This window comes from Schistocerca serialis, chromosome 2 (genome assembly GCF_023864345.2).
Source record: "Schistocerca serialis cubense isolate TAMUIC-IGC-003099 chromosome 2, iqSchSeri2.2, whole genome shotgun sequence".
NCBI classification, from domain to species: Eukaryota; Metazoa; Arthropoda; class Insecta; order Orthoptera; family Acrididae; genus Schistocerca; species Schistocerca serialis.
This window is the reverse complement of record NC_064639.1, coordinates 961,423,696-961,445,339: the sequence shown is the minus strand read 5'-3', so window position 1 is coordinate 961,445,339 and position 21,644 is coordinate 961,423,696. Positions and strand designations below refer to the sequence as shown.

General features: G+C 35.4%; 1 protein-coding gene across 1 annotated transcript in view; it reads right to left on the bottom strand.

Moving 5' to 3' along the window:
- Positions 1-3,209: 3,209 nt before the first annotated feature.
- Positions 3,210-21,644, bottom strand: part of LOC126458348 (probable methylmalonate-semialdehyde dehydrogenase [acylating], mitochondrial) — a 74,881-nt gene continuing 56,446 nt past the window's right edge. Inside the window, exon 10 of the mRNA XM_050095314.1 lies at positions 3,210-6,409. Coding sequence (XP_049951271.1) covers positions 6,308-6,409 — 102 coding nt within the window. The 3' untranslated portion in view covers positions 3,210-6,307. The remainder of the gene's footprint in view (positions 6,410-21,644) is intronic.

The window sequence follows — 21,644 nt, the reverse complement described above, 5'->3', positions numbered from 1 at the left end:
CTTTTGTCCAAGGTTTTATTCCTGTATCTTCCTTGTACCAATATATTTTCTGTCCAACCTCTGTGACTGACCATCTTAGAGATGTTCATTTCTCTTCAACTGAACTGCTTATTGTGTGAAAAATCTGGCATTGCCCAGGTGTTCATTTTGCCAATTTTATATTAGAAATGAAAACCAAAAATGAACTGTGTTTTTAGTGCAATATCGAAAAACTTTCATTTACATTATAACGAAGCAGGTGGATTCCCCCCACCCCCATTATGTTTTGCTTCCTCCCAGAATTTTTGTTTTCTTTGCAAATATCTCCGAGATTATCACTTATATGGCATGTGCATAGTACCAAAAAAACTCAAAAATATTAACTCAGGACTTAGCCAACTTGACTTTATCAATGAGTACATTTATTTAATTAATCAGACTCTATTAGTATAATTAGATTACCTAGAAACTGTGCAACTGCAAAATACAAGTAATATAAAACTTAGTTATCATTGCATACACCCAGTTGCTAATCTTCAGATAAAGTAGATCAAAAATATATATAGATAAGTGAAGCATTTATTCAACTAATGCTGGAAATATATTAGTAACTTTTGCCTTCATTTAGTTTTAGAGTAAACAGCATTAATATCAAAAACATTGTTACTGAAATAGAAAACTATAGTTTGGCAAACTAGACAGCATAATTCAATAGCAATGGTTTTATCTAAAACTCTTCAGTCAAACAGATTGTAACTTGTACAAAGATAGCAAATAACAATATCTGAGAGCAGTGTTAATTATTGTAAACCTATGAAAGAAACATTTGAGGACCCATTTTAGTAAGTCTATGGAAGTGTATAATGTGAGCAAGATCTGTGCCTGACATTGTCGCACAATGTACTGCAGCCGAGTTATAACACAATTACAACTTGTACAGTGTGCCAGGTTTTACCTAAAATTCATGTCTGAGAGTTTACACAATGACTGTTTTTCAATTATTGACTGTGAACTCACAATCTCATGCACTGTGTTAAGTTTTCAACAATTCATTCTGTTAACTGTGACAATAGGATCAGATTGTGCAAAGCATTATTTCTAAATTATAATTGCTGTGCACAGTGTGTTCATTTTGATAACACTACATCCTTGGAAGGACAGTGTAACTATTTAACAATGTTCATGATTTACTATGCACATGCAAAATTTTGGGTCACTACAGGTGAGTCAACATCAATGTGTTATTAAAAGTATTTGAACTGTAAACTTGTATGGACTATATCATTTGAAATAGCTTACTTGTAACAATCACTTTTCAGCCAGATATGACTGAGGCACAGCTACTGATGGCATGTTTGTACAAGTAAATACAATAATGTTATAACATGTGTTCATGAAAACACCTTTGAAATTATGAGACAGATGCACAAAGAAATATGCGTAATGTACAAATGTATAAGTATAGTATCCAAATTAAGAAACATAGCTTCTGTATCGGTGCAGCTGCTTCACATGTCTGCAACGCAATTTTGGAAATATTTCTAAGGCAACACCTATTCATAGCTCTATAGATGGGTACAGTCATTTGCGCTTCACAGTTGAAAACTGTCAATAGCACTGCCACGTGTCAGAGATTTCCTTAAGTTGACTCGACTGTAGGAGTGTCTTAGTAGTAAAGAATAAATGTATTAAAGCTTCATGCATGGCACCACATTTTACATGCATCTCAATGTTTATTACATCATATCTCTTAAACTACAACTTGTACAGTAATATTTTTGTGTACATTCAATCAGTGAGATATGTGCATACTGTTTGCAAAATGTGTTGCGAATAGCTTTAGTAGCACAGTAGTAATAAATTTAAATGTCATGCATGATGCAGTAGTTTTTTATGCATATCATTGATTAGGATGTCATATCTCCTGAACTATGGTAGGTAGATGGTTCTTACCCTGACAGCCATTGTTGCCTGACAGTAAGGGACATGTGTACTATGGCCATCACCACCTTCTTATAACCCTAAATTGATTTATTAATTTTGAAATAAGTTCACAGCACATGGCACACTGAAATAGTGACACACTGCACAGAGATATAACAATGGTAGAATTTAATTAATTAGTTTTTATAGTACTCATCTGATACTGTCCTTCATTGTTGAAAGTTGTAGGCTCATATACCATACAGCACATATTTTGTCTTGATGCTGAACATGGCTGAGAGTGTGTGGATTATGTTTGTGGCCACCTGTGGTACTTCAAATGATGCCATGGAAGTGTCAAGGCCATGCTCAAAGGAATGTTTTACTACTACTGCAGGAATAGAACCATCTTCTAGTCTACCTCCTCATTCTGTATCCTCAGGTCTCCTCTTGATCTGCTGGTCATGTCACTTTTAGTTTATTCATCTCTTAGTGAACATATGTAACTTTTTATAGCAGAGATATTATTTAGTTTGCTGATTATTCTTAGATTTTAACTTTATACCTAGCATATAAAGTGCTTCAGTCCAAGTAATTGTACACGTAAAGCAAGCATTTGAGTCAAGTGTTTGCTTGGGGATGCATAATAAAAACTAGGTTTTGGCTGTAAACATTGGTACATGAAGTACCCTCTGCCACACACTGTGAGGTGGTTGTGAAACACAAGTATTGTGTAAGGAATTTTTTTATCTTGTAACAGATTAATGGTACTAAGCACTATAACTTGTTTCCTCCAAAACTATCCAAAACATATGAAGACATGCCACCCTCTTCCTATTGCACTACATATAAAATTCGTGGAATGCATATGTGAAGTAATCCTCCTCAAAAGACAAACATATTACAAAAGCAATTTGCTGAAGCAACTTCATTCAGCTGGGAATAAACATCAGAAGAGGAGACATCAAAAGTGGTAGAATCACGTAATAAATGCTTCTGGAGTCTCTATGCGTTTTGGAAATAAAAGTTACAATCTCGAATTTTCAGCCTTCTCTGTTTGTTGATACTGTCAAAGTAATTAATCTTCAATGTAAAACTGCCTTCATGGTACGAAAAATTTGATATCTCAAAAAATAAGTTTTTGAATACTTGTTGAGCATCTAAAATAGATGACTGCTTAACATTTTACTTTATTTGATTCAATTTATTTTTAATTATTCTGAGTAATTTTTATGTATAGTAAATACTACAGTCTGTGACATACATTCTTGTTAACACAGTTACCAGTGATTTGTCTTCTATGCAACTTCCAGAGTCAAAGTATCTTGCTATTGAAATACATTTTGTAATTAATGAACATGAAAACTGAACAGAGGTAAATAAACGAGGAAGCAACTAAGTAAGATTAACACAAATTAAATCAATCTAGTGTCCACATCTATACTCCACAAGCCACCTTGCCACTTGTGGCGGAGGTACCTGGCGTACCACTGTCACTTCTACACTTCCCATTCTAACAGCAAATGGTTTAGAGAGAGGAAAATTGTTGCTAAGATTCTGTATAAGTTCAAATCTCTGATTTTACCTTCATGAGCTTTTCACATGATGTGCACATGAGAAAGCAGTATACTGGTTGATTCTTCTAGGGATGTATGCTGTACTTGTGCTGACAGAACCCCTAAGCGTACATATAAAAAGTTCTATCTGCACCACTGACCTGCAGAGTGTAGTGTAACAGACCAAGGTTCACTTAGTGTAATACGTGATACATGTGCTTAGTAAACAACACAATACACTGAATCTACTAATACTATTATTATTATTACTGTACGACTACAACTCACATTTATTTTCCATTAGTTAGCGTTGTTCAAAAGAATGGAATTCAACAAAATTGTGTCAAATTTGAAAGAATACTGATGTGATTTTTGTAGTACAGTTATGTTCATATGAAATTAATGACTAATTTCACTGTAATATTGTGATTAACTACTGAAACTGTAAACAGTTCAGTAGTTAATGATAATAACAAGATAGCTGGATATACCAAATAATGTAACAACGTTGAAGACTCTGCAAATGATAGTAATTAAGATAATTAAGCTCTAGTACCAATTTGGATACATGGAAAAGTAATTGTTCAAAATTAATTTTTTTACTAAATTTTGCACAAAAAAAATCATGTTACATTAAAAATCTGACTGTCAATCATTTACATTTCTTTTGTGAAATGTACTGTTATGCTTAAGTTTTTATGAACATGTAATTTTTCAGTTTAACACTGATATGCAGGAATCAACAATGTATTTTTCACTAAAAATAGTTATTTTTCCACGTAAGAGGCAGTGTTGGCCCAAAGCAGTTCTGTTTAGGTGTATTTGGTGTGTATGAAGATGGTTGTTCAACATTTCACACTACGGAAAATTACATTTGAAATTTTCAGCAATCTGGAATAAAAAATTGCAAGTCTGTGAGGATGCATCCGGAATGAATAAATTGGAAGACATATAGAAGTACTGCTAGGATATTATTAAATGATCAAGAACCCTGGACCTGTTATTTCTACGTGAAAGGTAAGTATAAATGTTATTTTTATTCTAACAACACATGAATAATTAATGGCTTGTAGTGATGTGGTCTCAGTTGATATACCAACTAAATTAAGTGACAGTTTTCAGCTGAAACAATCAGTTAGGTACTGTAGCTATGTTAGAAGAGCTATTGACTCATACGAGAGTGCTCTGACATACATAATGTTCTTCAAATGATGAATTACGCATACTTGTCTGACAACATTTATACAACAGCATAAATATGACACTGTACTTCTCTTTATGGACATCCGTGAAATATTAGCAGGTCCACAAGTTCATCTTTATTTCTGTCAACATGCAATACAGCTCTTTCCCACTCACACCAAACAAATGATACAACATACAGCTCGCATGAAATGACCAAATTTCCATCTTTTGTTGTTTGGCTTTGCTGACCAACTAAATTGCGTACCTTGTTCAATACATATAATTCACATCTCTGTTTATGATTCAGCCCAAGACATCCAAGCCTCTTACTCTCAAGAGTGCCATAGAGTCATGACATCCGATGTGTGCTTACTTTACTGAAAGTCTCGTAAGGCATGCTTTACAAGAACTAGAAGTTCAAGACATGAGCAGTCATTTTCCTCCCATTTGCTCATTTTTTGCAGAAAGAAAATTCAAACAGTGTTCAAGATTAATTAGAATGTTTTGTAGCCCATAGTGTACTCTTTGACTTTTTGGTCATAGCTAAATCTGGAATGTTACAAGAGCATGCTGATTAATCATTAATACCAAGGCCTTTTTTTTCCTTCTTACCTGTAAGTACTCAAATCTATACAAGTATAAGAAGAGAAGTACCCTAAGTGAGTCTGAAGATACACTTATGCCATGTAAGATCACTTTTAAACATTTTCATGAATGTCTGAGGTAAAGTCTGGACAAATTATTCAATCACATGTACATACTTCTTATGAGGAGTTTGCATTTTCTACAAAAATATATTTTTACAAATAATTGTCACACACTCAAAATTCTTACATGGTTTGTCTGGATACATGAATATAATTACAGTGTCATACTAAATATGTAAATATGATGTACCAAAAATTACATGTTCTGTGGAAAATGTAGACTAAATGACAAGCACTGAAAGCACTTTCTGTAGGAATTCTGTAATACATTCGAGAACATTATCTAAAACCATTTCATCTTACTTCATTCAATGGGCAAAAACCTCTTAAAAATAATGTTTACTTTTTTCTTGCGGCAATAGCAAATTAGTCATTTCTGTAAATTACTTTAAAAATAATTCTTTCTTTAACATATTTACAATGGAAGACTGGTTCTTCAGTCTTAAGTTCACATGTGGAAGACTATTTACTTTTGAAGTAACATGTGCCTCTGAATGTTTATGGCATGTAAGACCATATTACAGTTAAAATCCATGTACTTGAGGTAATGCCACTATTTTGAGGTGAATTTGTCATATACAACTAGAAATAAGGACTATATGAATAGCCTAAGTAGTTTCATACACTCACAGAAGTTTTAACTTGTGAAGAGAAACTTCTGTGAAATTTATCAATACAAATTAAGCGCTTAAAAGCACCGGGACAATATTCAGTCTAAGATAAATAATCGAACATTCACTTTACAGCTATTGATTTGTACATCAATTTAGGTAAGAAATATTCTGTGGAATGAAATCTTTGTCACAAATATTCTGTGCAAAACTTAAATATATCTTGAAATTTTGAATGCTTAGGTAAAACCTTTCTAGTAGCGTGAAACAACAATGAGAATTCAGCTTCTAAATTAACAGTTCTAGATTCACTGAAGCTGAAAATTATTTCAAGTAGAAATACTTTCTATCGCATGACTGGGAATGCGACAGAAGGCTTGCTGTGTGTGACATCACTCTGATGCCACATCTGGGTAACAGTCTTCACTTGTGTGTAGAAGTTGACACCCTGTTAAAAACACATGAAATCAGTTGCATGCAGTCATGAAAACAACAATTTCTTAAACTTATTTCTTTATTGCAAATTGATGTAAATAAAAACATTTCACTACCGTCTGAATGAATTCAGAACCATGCACATGAGATGAACAAGGTTTAATGTTCCTGGACTACACAGAAGTGTAACTGATGTCAAATTAAATTGAGTTTGCTATGGTAGTACATATTTTGCAATAACTTAAAGATTCCGAATAACCTGTGGAATATTTTTGTTTATCACACTTTCTTTAAAACTGTTTATGTGCGTCATTCACATGGAAAACTGTGTTATTGTGCTATCAAAAAAGATATGATTTGAAAAGAGAAATTCATCCCAGGTTGGTAAAGATTGAGAAGGTATCTGCTTCTTAATTTTTGCATTTAAGAAATAGGTAGCTGAATTTAATTTTAATTCCACTTTTCTTTAAAATTAGCCACACGAAAGACATTCCAACACTGCAAAGACATTCCAATACTGCAACTACTTATGTCAACACCAAGAAAGTGTGTATGACAGGCAATTAAAGCTGTATGAAACAGGTGGCAACAGGCACGTCAAAGCATGAACATAGTGCATCCAACATGAAGAATTAACTGTGAAAAAAGTTTAGGTATGATGGGTACCACATTTCTTGAATGTTAGCAAAAACAAGAATAATAAAGAATTTGAACAATCTTTTGTGTGCAGGTAAATAAGGAGGCAGTCCACACAAAAAGATAAACAGAAAAAAAAATGTACTGAAGTCGCAGGCTCTGTATAAAAAGAAGCAATAGTCTATTTCATCAGCTAGGTAGGTTATGGTAAGTGTTTTCTGGAATGGAAAAGAGAGTGACTTATAAATTTGCAAAGGGTAGCTACTAAACACAACGCATGTCTTCTGGGCCAGACAGGGAAAAAATTTTCAGAAGAGGACTGGATAAAAAATGAAGTCATTTTCCATCACCTGTCCACAAAGGTGTTATGGCAGTTGGAAACTGAAGGATCTTAAGTGTGAATTATTGAAACGTCTACACTATTCATGTGATTCTGCATCTTCAAACTGTAACCATTCCCAGAAAATGGAGTCCAATATAGAGGTTATGGAAACTGTAGATAGATATTTCAGTATTCTCAGAATTGCACTGACAGAAGAGCCAAGTGCACTAAAATTTAAAGGGATTATAATGATAAATCCAGCAAGACTGACAACTTTTTGCTGTTATACGTAAAACATTTTTTAAATTTCACTTTATGTATAAAGGAACTTGCAGTGCTGTAAGATGACTGTCTTTTTAATCTGAAACACAATGAGAAACAAATCAATATACGGAGCTCATGGATCTTATTAATATGTATCAAGCTATTCCACTCAAAAGAGACTGAAGTAAATAATATGAATGATCAAATTAGTTATTCAAAAGTTTCAGGTTGTTGTCTTCCATTCTATGAACATGATCTACAATAAGGTAAAAAGTAAAAACGGCAAAGAAACAGGTACTTACAATCATTACAAATAACAGCAAAATCAGGGATGACTTCGTCCAGTCTCTCCTGAATTTGGGTTCTGGGCAACTTTACCTCTACCCCTTTAAGTATTTACTAATTATTCTGCCAAAGGTTGCAGTATTTATATCAGGAAACAAGTTTTGAACCTTGCAGTGAATACAAAATGGCATTACAATAAAAAGTTCAAATGTAACAGAAATTAATGATTTGCATACAAATATACCAGCACTGACAGTGCCTGATCTAATAATGAACATCAAAGTGGCAACACATGCTTCATAAATGTTTGCAAAATGAATGCCACAATTCCACATGCCTCTTACCAAGTCAAAATTAAACTGGAGGTTAACATAAACAGCACCAGGAAACTTTCGATGGCACCTTTATTAAACAACCACATTTGTTGCTCAGTCACAAATTTCACATTGTACATGCAGGTAGTGATCTTCCAAAAGTCTACAGACTTAAATGGTTTACATACATAAGACATTAAAACAATACATATCATTTGTTTAGCCAATAACTTTTTTACAAAACAGTTAAATAGCCATACTAGAGCAGTGTCTCGTGGCACATAATCATTACATCTCATCACATGCGACCACAGTGTTATGTCTCAAGGTTTGTATTCGTTCATGCGAGTCCTGTTGTCATAAATCACAGAGGATGCAACTCAAGCATTTTACGTAATTCCAAACATTTTTGCATTACAGGTCATGCACATTTCACATTTCATGAACAACCTTTTTTCATATAGTGCTCCTATGATTACATCACCAGTCAGGTGCAAACATCATGACCTGATATCATTTGCCAACTAGACATACTAATCCAATTACAAGTGCACTTAAGTGCTCTCTTACAAAACTGTGTTTAAAATTTAAACATCATGATTTAAAGTATTTGCTGGCTTGACATGCATATCTAATTATGGATTACATTCAAAAGATATGTTACCCACTACAAAGTGCTCTCATATTAGAGGCTGTGCTACATGTCATATGAGAGCACTTTGTTGTGGATATTGTATCATTTGAGCGTAATTTGTAATTAGATATGCATGTCAAGCCAGAAGATATGTTAGATCATGATGTTTGAATATGAAACGCTGTTTTGTGGGAGAGCACTTAAGTGCATCTGTAATTGGATTAACATGTCTAGTTAGCAAATTATGTAAGGTCATGATGTTTGTATTTGACTGGTGGCGTACTCATAGGGACACTAAATGAAAAAGGTGGTTCATGCAGTATGCATGACTGGCACTGCAAAACTGTTTGGAGTTACACAAAGGCTTGAATATCTGTATGTCACTATTCATCCTCTGTGATTTATGACAACAGGACTCGCAGTCAGTATCTGACAAGGATTTCAATGTAGTCATTCATGACAAGACGTCGTAATGATTCTGTGCCACAAGGCACTGTTCTAGGAGGACTACCTAACTCTCTCCCTCTCCCTCTCTCTCTTTTACAAAGCATATTGGCTAAACAAACAATATTTATTATTTTTAAATGTTTTATGTGTGGTGTCACCGCCAGACACCACACTTGCTAGGTGGTAGCCTTTAAATCGGCCGCGGTCCATTAGTATACGTAGGACCCGCGTGTCGCCATTGTCAGTGATAGCAGACCGAGCGCCACCACACGGCAGGTCTAGAGAGACGTCCTTGCACTCGCCCCAGTTGTACAGCCGACGTTCATAGCAATGGTTCACTGACAAATACGCTCTCATTTGCCGAGACGATAGTTAGCATAGCCTTCAGCTACATTTGCTACGACCTAGCAAGGCGCCGTATTCAATTGATAATTAATAATATGAAGCATGTACCGTAACGAGAGATGTTCTACAATTGTGGATTAAAGTTAAGTATTACATCATCTACGTACTTATTTGCAATTCTCAATATTGTCCTGTTCCAGACCTCACGCCAGTCAGCGTGTAATTAAACGTGTGCATTTCGGCCTCCTCCAGAAACCCAGTGTTGGCTCTTCTGCCAACACTACATTATGTATGTAAACTATTTATGTATGCAGACTTCTGGAAGACGACCGTCCATATGTATAACACAAAATTTGTAACAGAGCAACAAATGTGATTTGTTTCATTGTATTTTATATTAAATGTAACCGGTTAATAAAGGCACTGCAACACCCCCCCCCCCCCCCCCCATTTTCATTTGATGCATCCACTGCCTATGGACATGCACTTTAACATAAAGTGCTTGTCTTATGTTCAAATATTTAACAGGGACACATGACACTAGTATTTGTATGTGTGTAATGCTTGTCCATTTGTTGTTGTCATTCACTGTACTGACGTCAGGTTTCATAAAGGTGCTTAAGACACATCCTCATTTAAAACACAACATGCCCACTGCCTGCGGATGGGTGCTTGCACATGAAGCACAATGCTAGTACCACTGAGATTCCTGGTGCTGTTGGCTATTTTGAGCTCCAGTTTGGTTTTGACTTGGTAAGAGGCATGCGTAGAGTGTGGCATTCATTCTGCAAACATTTATAAAGTATGTGTTGCTAATTTGCTCTTTCTTATTAAACTCAGACACTGTCAGTGTCGGTCTGTTTGTATTCATATTATTAATTTCTGTTACATTTGAACCTTGTATTGTAATACCACTATTGTATTCATTATTCACTTACAACTACATACTGCTTTTGGTAGCCTCAGTAGGCTAGACTTGAAAATGAACCTGTAAGGTTCGAAACTAGTCACCTAATGTAAGCATGGCAACTGTTGAGGGAATCTATAATAAACACTATAAGGAATTTAATGAAGTAGCTGGTTCCCTGTCAACAAAGTGTTGAAATGGAGAACTCTGCTCCTTTTCCTAAACTTTACCAGGCCTTTTCCTTCATCACTCTTCCTTCCCTTTCAACCCTTCTGCCAGAAGGAGCCACTGGCTCCGAAAGCTTGTGAACTGTAATTGTTTTTATAAGTGTGTTCTCCTGTTGCCGCTAGGTGAGTAGATTTCATCGATCCAATTACGTTATATTTTCAAAAAATGATTATTTCCATTGACTACTAAAATGTTTATCTACATTATATTTTCACAAAATTTTTTTGCCTCCAGAATGAATTTTTCACTGTGCAGCAGAGTGTGCACATTAAAACTATGTGCCAGACCAAGACTAACTCGGCAAAGGTCCTGCGTTTAAGTTTCAGTAAAGCACACACTTTTAATCTGTCAGGATATTTCAATTTTTATTGTTTATTTTTTCTTTTTAATGAATGTTACAGGAAAGATAAAACGATCTGTTTCAGACCAACTATTTCAGACAATAACAGTCACCAAAAACCTGCTATTGACAAAACACCTAATTTTGCATTCAGTCCTACTGAAGTCAGTATAATTTTACCTTCCTCTGAGCTTTTAATTCACTTTTTAAACCATTTGTAACACTAACACTGAAACCGATCCTCTGACCTATTTGATTCCCCACATCCATACATTGTCAGTCACAGCCATGTTAAAATACATTAGGAAATACCTTATGCAACCATTTATCTACCAAACCATCCAGTGAAAATATATTACGTTTTATATGAATAGTAACTGTTTGCATTATGATCTCATAAATTCACTAGACATGAACACCTACATTTTTCTTTATTAAGGCCAAAGATGGCCCTCACGTGACACTACGGACTGACTCACATTGACAGTCCATACGAACAGAACTATGCACATATCATATTTTGTTTTTCTAATCATATATAGAACAGTCAAAACACATATGGACGGATGGAAAGACAGACAGAATGCCCTGTGGAGCTTTTACTATAAGTAGGACTATTTCATTTCTGTCATATAGGTACTTGAAGAGAAGTGTGGGAGAGGGGTTGAGGTCATACTGGACCTTTCGATTTATACACTAACTGTGACTCAGAAGTCTATATAAATAGAAAATTCCAAGAAAATCTGAAGAAAATACACGTTTTGTCTGTTACACTTTGAAATTTTGAAAATAAGATGAAATACAGCTGTTCTGATTCCATTTACTGCCAAAATGAAGCCATAAACTTTGAAGGTTGTCCAGATTGCTTATCAACTTTTTGAATGGTTCAGAAACTATTTTTCACACACTATCACTGGTGTTTGCAATGACCTAAGAGCACACATGGATCTTCCTCACATTTCAACAACAAATTGAAGATAATATCCTAATAGTAAGCACTTACAATGTGTTCTGATTTCACTCAGTTGGAGACGTGGTTGTTAAGAAATTAACTTTTCTTGACATGTGGTCCAACAGCATAACAATCATTTGTTTTGGTCATAAAAGGGAAAAAATCAGTTCTGCTACTCGGAATTTGACCATTATCATTCTCTTTTGGCCAGTGACACAATTTTTAGAAAATAAGAATGCACCTTTTCAGGCAATAAGAAAGCATTTAAGGGCAAATGGTCACAATAGTGAATGATTTTTTGTGTTGCTTTATACAACACCATTTGCATTACAAAAATAGCTATGAAATGTGTTTAACGTAATAAGCAAAGATATTACAACGGCAGCTTAAAATTACAGAAATGTCACATAACACAACCAAGTACACAAAGTTGCTCTCACATAGAAAGCAGTGCACTTTGTAGCACTTTATAGTCATACATCCTCAGTGTTTAAGGTCAGTTTTCTTTTAGTGTATGCCTTCATCTGAGATGAGATTAATGTGGACTTTGAAAGGTTATAGAAAGTATTTGATTTTTTTAAGAGTAAATCTGTTTCCTTCCAACTTATAAAAGAGTTCATGCACACTGTGAGGCACACAATTATTTGAGCTGTGTGTTTTCTTTCGACACTGACAGGTCCCCAGATAGAAATAATCAATATTTAGAATCAAACACACTACTCATGCTTGATCATACAGAAATATAACACAGCATTAGCAATTTATGACTGCCACAGAGGTACAAGATTTTCATAGCGGGCCAGTGCGCACAGGCTATTACTACTGCTAAATTACACTCCGATATATCGTAAATGTAATAGGACTATTCCATTTCAAATCAGACAAAAAAGAGAAAATTTACATTGCAGTTTTTAAAATCATTAATAATTTTTACATCTGTCAGTTATCAGAAAAGAAAACAATTTCCACAATGTTCTCTCTTAAATGTTTACTAGTTTTTTAATAACAATTTATCAAACTTTGTGTAATTTTCCAACTCCAATAATGTGTCTTACTATATAATGCAAGCACCTTATAGCTGATGATACATTTTGAAGCTGAATGTCTGTTGGAGGAATACAACAATAACATAACAATGATTTATATAATCACTAAAAACTTTTCATATATTAAGCATAAACAAAATTTTTCATAAAGATTGAACTTACATACGCCCAAACCTCTTTTTATTACAAGCCCCTTTCCTGAAATGTGAAAAAAATAATTAAGTAATAAATATTTAGGCTCATTCTGTATTTAGGTTGCAATGGACAGCCATTAAAGATAAGTACAGGCAATCAACAATGGATTTGTCATAACTGAGGGATGATGTCACTCTTTATTTTTTCTACATCCCTCCATTAAAGATATCATAAAGTTCACTAATATTTTTAGAGTTCTGTACCTCAATCAGTAAAAACAGAACCATTATAGTATCTCTTTGTGGTCCGTCTGTTAGAAACTATTTTTCTCAGCAACAGGCAGGTATATCAAGTTAAATTTATGTCACATAATAAGACCTACAGTCCCTCGGCAGTATAAAAAACTGCAGCTTCTAATTCAATGGAACCAAAAGAATTGGCCATTTATGTTACATATTGAAGAAATGTATGATTAAATAAAAGAAATTATGCAGATAGTGAAGGGAGATGAAAATTTAATAGTCATGGGTGACTGGAATTTGGTAGTAGGAAAAGGGAGAGAAGGAAACGTAGTAGGTGAATATGGAATGGGACTAAGAAATGAAAGAAGCAGCCGCCTGATAGAATATTGCACAGAGCACAACTTAATCATAGCTAACACTTGGTTCAAGAATTATAAAAGAAGATTGTATACATGGAAGAAGCCTGGAGATACTGACAGGTTTCAGATAGCTTACATAATGGTAAGACAGAGATTTAGGAACCAGGTTTAAAATTGTAAGAAATTTCCAGGGGCAGATGTGGACTCTGATCACAATCTATTAGTTATGAACTATAGATTAAAACTGAAGAAACTGCAAAAAGGTGGGAATTTAAGGAGATGGGACCTGGATAAACTGACTAAACCAGCGGTTGTACAGAGTTTCAGGGAGAGCATAAGGGAACAATTGACAGGAATGGGGGAAAGAAATACAGTAGAAGAAGAATGGGTAGCTTTGAGAGATGAAGTAGTGAAGGCAGCAGAGGACCTAGTACGTAAAAAGACGAGGGCTAGTATAAATCCTTGGGTAACAGAAGAAATATTGAATTTAATTGATGAAAGGAGAAAATATAAAAACGCAGTAAATGAAGCAGGCAAAAAGGAATACAAAGGTCTCAAAAATGAGATTGACAGGAAGTGCAAAATGGCTATGCAGGGATGGCTAGAGGACAAATGTAAGGATGTAGAGGCTTATCTCACTAGGGGTAAGATAGATACTGCCTACAGGAAAATTAAAGAGACCTTTGGAGAAAAGAGAGCCACTTGTATGAATATCAAGAGCTTAGATGGAAACCCAGTTCTAAGGAAAGAAGGGAAAGCAGAAAGGTGGAGGGAGTATATAGAGGGTCTATACAAGGGCAATGCACTGGAGGACAATGTTATGGCATTAGAACTACTGACAGCCTTGGGAGAGCCAGTCCTGACAAAACTCTGCCATCTGGTGAGCAAGATGTATGAGACAGGCGAAATACCCTCAGACTTCAAGAAGAATATAATAATTCCAATCCCAAAGAAAGCAGGTGCTGACAGATGTGAAAATTACCGAACAATCAGTTTAATAAGTCACGGATGCAAAATACTAACGCGAATTCTCTACAGACGAATGGAAAAACTGGTAGAAGGCTGGATTCGAACCTGTGACCATAGCGGTCGCGCGGTTCCAGACTGTAGCGCCTAGAACCGCTAGGCCACCCCGGACGGCAAGAAACCCTAATACCTGGTACGATGATGATGATGATGATGATGATTATTTGTTTATTGGGGCACCCAACAGCACGGTCATCAGTGCCCATAGAAAGATTGATGATGATGATGATGATGATGATGATGATGATGATTATTAAAACATGAGGACAACACAAAAACCCAGTCCCTGGGCAGAGAAGATCCCAACCCGGCTGGGAATCGAACGCGGGATGCTGTGCTCCAGAGAGAGCAACGCTAGCCACTAGACCACAAGCTGTGGACAAATAGTACAATCAGATGTACCCTTTGCCATGCAACTCATGGTAGTTTGCAGAACATAGATGTAGATGCAGACATAGACAAAATTCTGGAAACATATATTGGGCTGTACGGCATATCCAGGAGGACATATAGACAATTTAGTAATGATAAAGAAAAAAAAAAGAACTGTCCAGAAGAATCAACATAGAATGAAGTGAGATACTCTACTATCTATGAGTGGTGATGAGCATCCAAAGATCTGAGGCCATAGAAACCACAACAATGGACATCACTGTAGGTAGTTCTGTTGAAGAGGAATGACATCTCTAAAAAGGACACAAATAGAAGAGGTAGGACAACAGCAAATGAAAGTACAAGAAAGGAACCATGAAGAAATCCCAAGTAACAAAAGGAAGTTACATTTATCAAAGAAAGAAGGAAGTACAAAAATGATCAAGCAGGGATGGGAACATAGCACTTAGGAGTGATAGCAATAGCAAGTGCATGGAAAGTAATGCAACAGTCACAAGAAAAAAGTAAAGAAATATAAAAGAAAATGGAAGGACTGTTTCACCACATAGGAAAGTCAAAACCACATTCATTGAAATTATAAGCAAAGATATCACCATTACAAGTGCAAAAGGAATTACACTGTTAAATATAAAGGAAAGAGTAAAAAGATGGGAACAGAATACCAAAGGCCTCTAACAAGAGTAAAGAAACTGTGGTAACTTTATGGAAGACTAAATGGGAGGAGATCTGGAAGAAAAAGGAAATCCATTATCAGGGTTTGACAGAGCTTTTGAAGACATAGGATTAAGTAAGGCAGGAGGAATAGATATAATTATTTCAGAATTCCCAAAATCATTGGGGAAGTGGTTACCAACTGCCTATTGAAGTTGGTGTTATATTCTATGAGAATGCAGACACACCGACTGACTTTTAGAAGGAAGTCATCCACATTACATCAAAGACAGCTACGACAGATAAATGTGAGAACTACCACACATTCAACTTGGGGGGAGGGAGGGAGGGAGGGAGGGAGGGGGGGAGGGGGGAGGGAGGGAGAGGGAGAGGGAGAGCGAGAGAGAGAGAGAGAGAGAGAATGACAAAACAGGGTTTCAGAGCACATTTGTTTTGCTTTTCTTTATTTTGTCATTGCAGATTGTGAATGAAATGCATTCCGAGTAATGACTAGTTGCTAAGGCATGGTGATGGTGATCTGTGGCTTGACCTTTCTCTCAGTATTACTATCTCTGAAACTTTTATTTACTGGGACTTTGAACAGTCGTGATACGCCAGGCTGCTTAGGACACTGAAATACGTAGAAGAGATCGCTGTAATGGCTTGCAGGCACATTCAGCTAGGATCCTTTTCATTTCACTGTGTAAATAAGACTAAGTGTACACTTACATCCATCCATCCATCCTTCATCCCTCCCTCTTACACTTATTTGGCATTAACTGGATACAAACTTATTTTAAAGAAGAAGTTTGATATTAATTACAGATTCATTCATTGACAGGATTATTTTAAAAGTAGCAGTAGCAGCAGCAGCAGCTGCACTTGCCATGCAAGGCATTGCACCAGCCCACTATCCCTGATGTAACACTGAACTAATAGGATTGGATTCTTTTTGTACATGTTAATTAATACTACACTATCTTTGAGTGTAAAATGCTAATTATAATGTAGGTGTCATTTTCTTCATGTACCTTATTTACCAGACCTTAAGAGGGCCCTGAATGTAACACAGATGCTTTATTACCCCTCAAAATCTCAGATTATATTTTTTCATTAAAATACTTTCAAAGTAACTAAAAATTTTGACCCTATTATTATGAACTTGTGTAAGTATTGACTGCTTAAATTACAAAACTACAGTAGCAAATAAAATACAAAATTATTTACATGTGTGTCTACTTGCTAGTCTGTATGGGCAATGCTCAATGCTCCTCTACTGCTTCTTTGCTCTGATTTGTAGTCAGATGTTAATATTGAGGCAAACATTAATAGAAGTCACCTTATCAGAATCCTCAGTTCTCTTAGACTGATTACTTGATGCTGAAATAAAATTACATTTTCACTCGACCCAATGATATTGCACTTATGTAGCACTGGTCTTCTTCATTCCCCCCATCACACATATACCAGCCTGTTCTCATTTTGAGTTCTGTGCCATTTTATGTTGGAAACTGCTGGAGTTGTTTTTTTTTTCCATCTAATGGCACCAGCAAACATTTTCCTTTATAAACTTTTTCATAAAGTGAGAAATATTAATCTCTACTACAAAAGCGTTGGCTGCAAATTTTAGGTAAATCCCTATTATTAACCTCAGGAAAAATCTTTAGGTTTCAATTGTACTGCAGGTAATGTCTTAGGTGACCTGTGAAGCAATTCTTAAATTGCTTCAGTGTAACATTTCTTATAGATGTCTCATTCTGCAGTTGTGGTTCAGTGTTGGTGAGAAGCATCTGCAAAATTTCCTTGATATTTGCCATGGTCTTTGATGCTGGTTGAGTTACTTAGTATACCACCCACTGTACGAAGATTGCATTGGTTTCCTTAAATTTCTGGAAGTTCTATATACATGAATAAAAAATAATAAAAAATGAACAGCCAATAATTTGCTGAGATGCTGCTGCTATCATCTACAGCTGTGCTATATGATCTTTACATTGCATTGTTAGGAAGCAATTTGTTTAGAAAACTCTGACATACGCATAATAAATTGCAACATGAACCATACATCATGTTGCTTATCTTCCTACATACTTACATTTGCTAGGTAGACTACATTAACAGCTCATACTTTTATTAAGTAGCATGGGCATCAATATTCCTGACATTACTAAATATATAAGTAAATATGAAGTAAAATTTTTCGTAGCTATGTTCTTTTTGCCAGTGTGTAGTGCTGATTTAGAATCATGGCAATGAAATAATGAAATCCCACGCAAACATCATGGGATCATTTATTTAAACCTCTTCTCCATCATAAACTCTGTCTTAGATGTGATACAGTGTCGTCTTCTACCCTTTGAACCGATTTGCCCAGCCAGTTAATGCTAACTCCAAAGCAATGCCCAAACCTCAATTTTTCATATTAACACATTGCCAGAGGTGAAGGAAGTGATAAGTAATTTAAACCTTAGGACCAAATTGGTGACAAGCACATATAAAAGGTGGTAAAATGTATATTCCATCCCCACATGCCAAAAAAATACAGTAAAATAATTTACTCGAACAATGGAAAATCCAGGACGGACTGTAACAACATTATGAAAAGGAAAGTTGCCACTCACAATATTGTGGAGACACTGAGTCGCAGGTAGGTACAACACAAAGACTGTGAAAAATACATCTTTCGACCGGTAAGGGCTTCATCAAAATTAGCCGACAAACATATATATACACTCATGCAAATGCAACTCACACACACGACTGCAGTCTCAGGCAACTGAGTCCTCAGTTGCAAGAGACTGCAGTTGTGTGTGTGTGTGTGTGTGTGTGTGTGTGTGTGTGTGTGTTTTAATTTTGACGAAGGCCTTACTGGCCAAAGCTATATTTGTGACAGTCTTTTTGTTGTGCCTATCTGCGACTCAGCATCTCTGCTATATGGTGAGTGGTACCCTTCCTTTTCAGAATATTAATAAAATAACTTATCTGCCCATTGCCCACTTTTAAATGCAACTTTATGTATGATTCACGTACATCTAAGGCTGAGAAAGTAGATGACAAGTGTGACAAGGGGAGTGATTTCTTTTAAGTGCAACATAATCATTTTGACTCAATATTTCACTGATAAAAATGGTAGCAAGGGCTAAAAATGTTCGTCACACAATTTAATTTCCTCTTCATCTGAAGATTTATTTATTTTGTTATAAAGATTTCAATTTATTCATTGTGCTCACACATCCCGCTCTAAATGAACAATACAATCATATGTCAAACTGCTTTGAAGAACATGGGCAGGGTTTACTGCCTGCAGTTTTGTCAAACCTGTATGAGTGCACATAAAAACCTAAGGCTTTGGTTATAATTTTAACCAAGTAGTTCCCACTGGTAAGAATTAATTACCATCAGTTGTAATCATTTGTTGTTTACTTTTAAATAACTGTACAGTAGCATTGAAATGTTCAAAGGAGTAAAAGCTTATTGTTTGTGTAGTTACAAAAAAGTAGGTGAAATGTTAAGTTCTAGTGGTATAAAAGTTTTCTTTCCAGAGAGCAAACAGCTTAAGGGAAAGTATTTATTTTGCTGGTAACAAGACAGTTTCACATAAGTTATTTATTCTGGCTGTAACAACACAATACATTTTCGGTTTTGGTAGCGTAATTGTCTTTAATTTTGAACAGAAAATATTGATACACATTCAATTAAAATGCCTTTTTCAGTAACTAGATTCCTGGTATGAAGAATGAGTAACAACACAGTTTTAATACTAAATATGAAAGCACCAGGAGTAATCTGTACTGTTCAGAGCTACAATATTTTCTCATCTATTAATCATGACACAAGATTTTCTAACCGATTTTGATGGTAATATTTATGGAAATTCACCTCCAGAATTTTAAAAAGACATTTCATTTCTAATTTTATGGTCTATATGAAATGAATATGCAGGTATCAGAAGTATCTTTTCATTCCTTCTTTTACCGTGACTCATCAAATAACACCAGCCTGCAGAATTTTCAATAGAGAGATGCAGATGTTTTTGTGTGGTCCACAATGGCATAATACAAATGAATTTTTCTGTAGTAAAATATCAAAAACTACTTAGGTTATTGACTACAATAATGAATTGCAATGCAAAATACATACAAGGCTTTTTAGTCGTCCACGTTAAACTGTAACAGCAGCTCATTCTTATTAACAGGATTCAGAAGGAAGTGCAGTGGATTATATTTCAACAAAAAAGCCATAACAATATAAATTAAAGTTATGTTGTAATGTGGAATTGCCGTATAACGGTAACAACCGTTTCTAAAAATGTGTGCGAATTCCCAAGGGACCAAACTGCTGAGGTCATCGGTCCCTAGACTTACACACACACACACACACACACACACACACACACACACACACACACACACACACCTACCTATGCCCGAGAGAGGAATCTAAACTCCAGCGGTAGGGGCCGAGCAATCCATGACACGGCGCCTCAGACCACATGAGTGGCCACACGGCAACCATTTCTATTTTCAAAGCTGAGAGCCATGACCATGTGGATATTACATATGGTAGTGATGTAAACTACACTAGTAATAGTCAACCATGTAATGATTTGAAAAAAGATTTATTCAACATGAGAACAAAATAAAACACACCACTTTACAAAGTGTGGCATGAAAAATGTCAGAGAAGAGAGACATGTCAAAGAAGTCAGTGTAGAGGAGAATACAAAAGCCAGCAATTATGTGATTCCCAATATATCTGATCTCCCAAAACATTTTGGATACATCACACAGTGTGATAACAACGTAGTACAGGTAGCATAGGATAAATATTTAGGAATGGACTGTTTATCAAATTGGCGCTCAGACATGGAAGTAATTCTGGTTGAGGCAAAGAAATTCAGTGTTTCGAGTGCACATAAAATATCTTACTGATTCTTTACTAAATTCTCTAAGATAATCTTACAGTTTCATTAGTAAACTGATGATGACTTATTAGACAACCATAGTAATTTATTCATACCAGAATGAGATTTTCACTCTGCAGCAGAGTGTGCACTGATATGAAACTTCCTGAGAGATTAAAACTGTGTGACGGACCAAGACTCGAGTCTCGGTCCGGCACACAGTTTTTATCTGTCAGGAAGTTTCAACTTATTCATAGTTTGAGAACAATGTATTTCACAAAGAATTACACGTTGTCACATGTACCCCATTTTACAAGCATGATTACCTTCTATTATGAAAGTAGTAAATGATATGAAGACTCAAATAGGTAAATAAATACACTGATTTATGTCGATCTTAACAGTGCAAACCACCTTTGTCATCGATTTTATGTTATTATTAAAGTAATTTGTGCATTGTTGTGCAAAAGATATTTACTATATATTCTTGCAGGAATTATTTAATTGTGAGAAATATCATGACAAAATTTTTTGTGATAACCAAATATCTGAATCACAAACAATGTCACTCAAAGCATTCTAAACAGTGACTTCATCTGAGCTTTATGTAACATACAAAAAAGCCATAATCAGTTGTATGGACAAGATATGTATGCTGTCAGGAAACCTACCAGTATGTTAAATACTGTTTTGCTCCCCAGACACAATAGAGCTAGGCCTGCAATTTCTTCACCATGTAACTAATCCAAAGGCTTTCAACATCCATAACCATCTAAAGCTGTACAGAAACTAGGAGTATAATGTAACTTTCTACATATG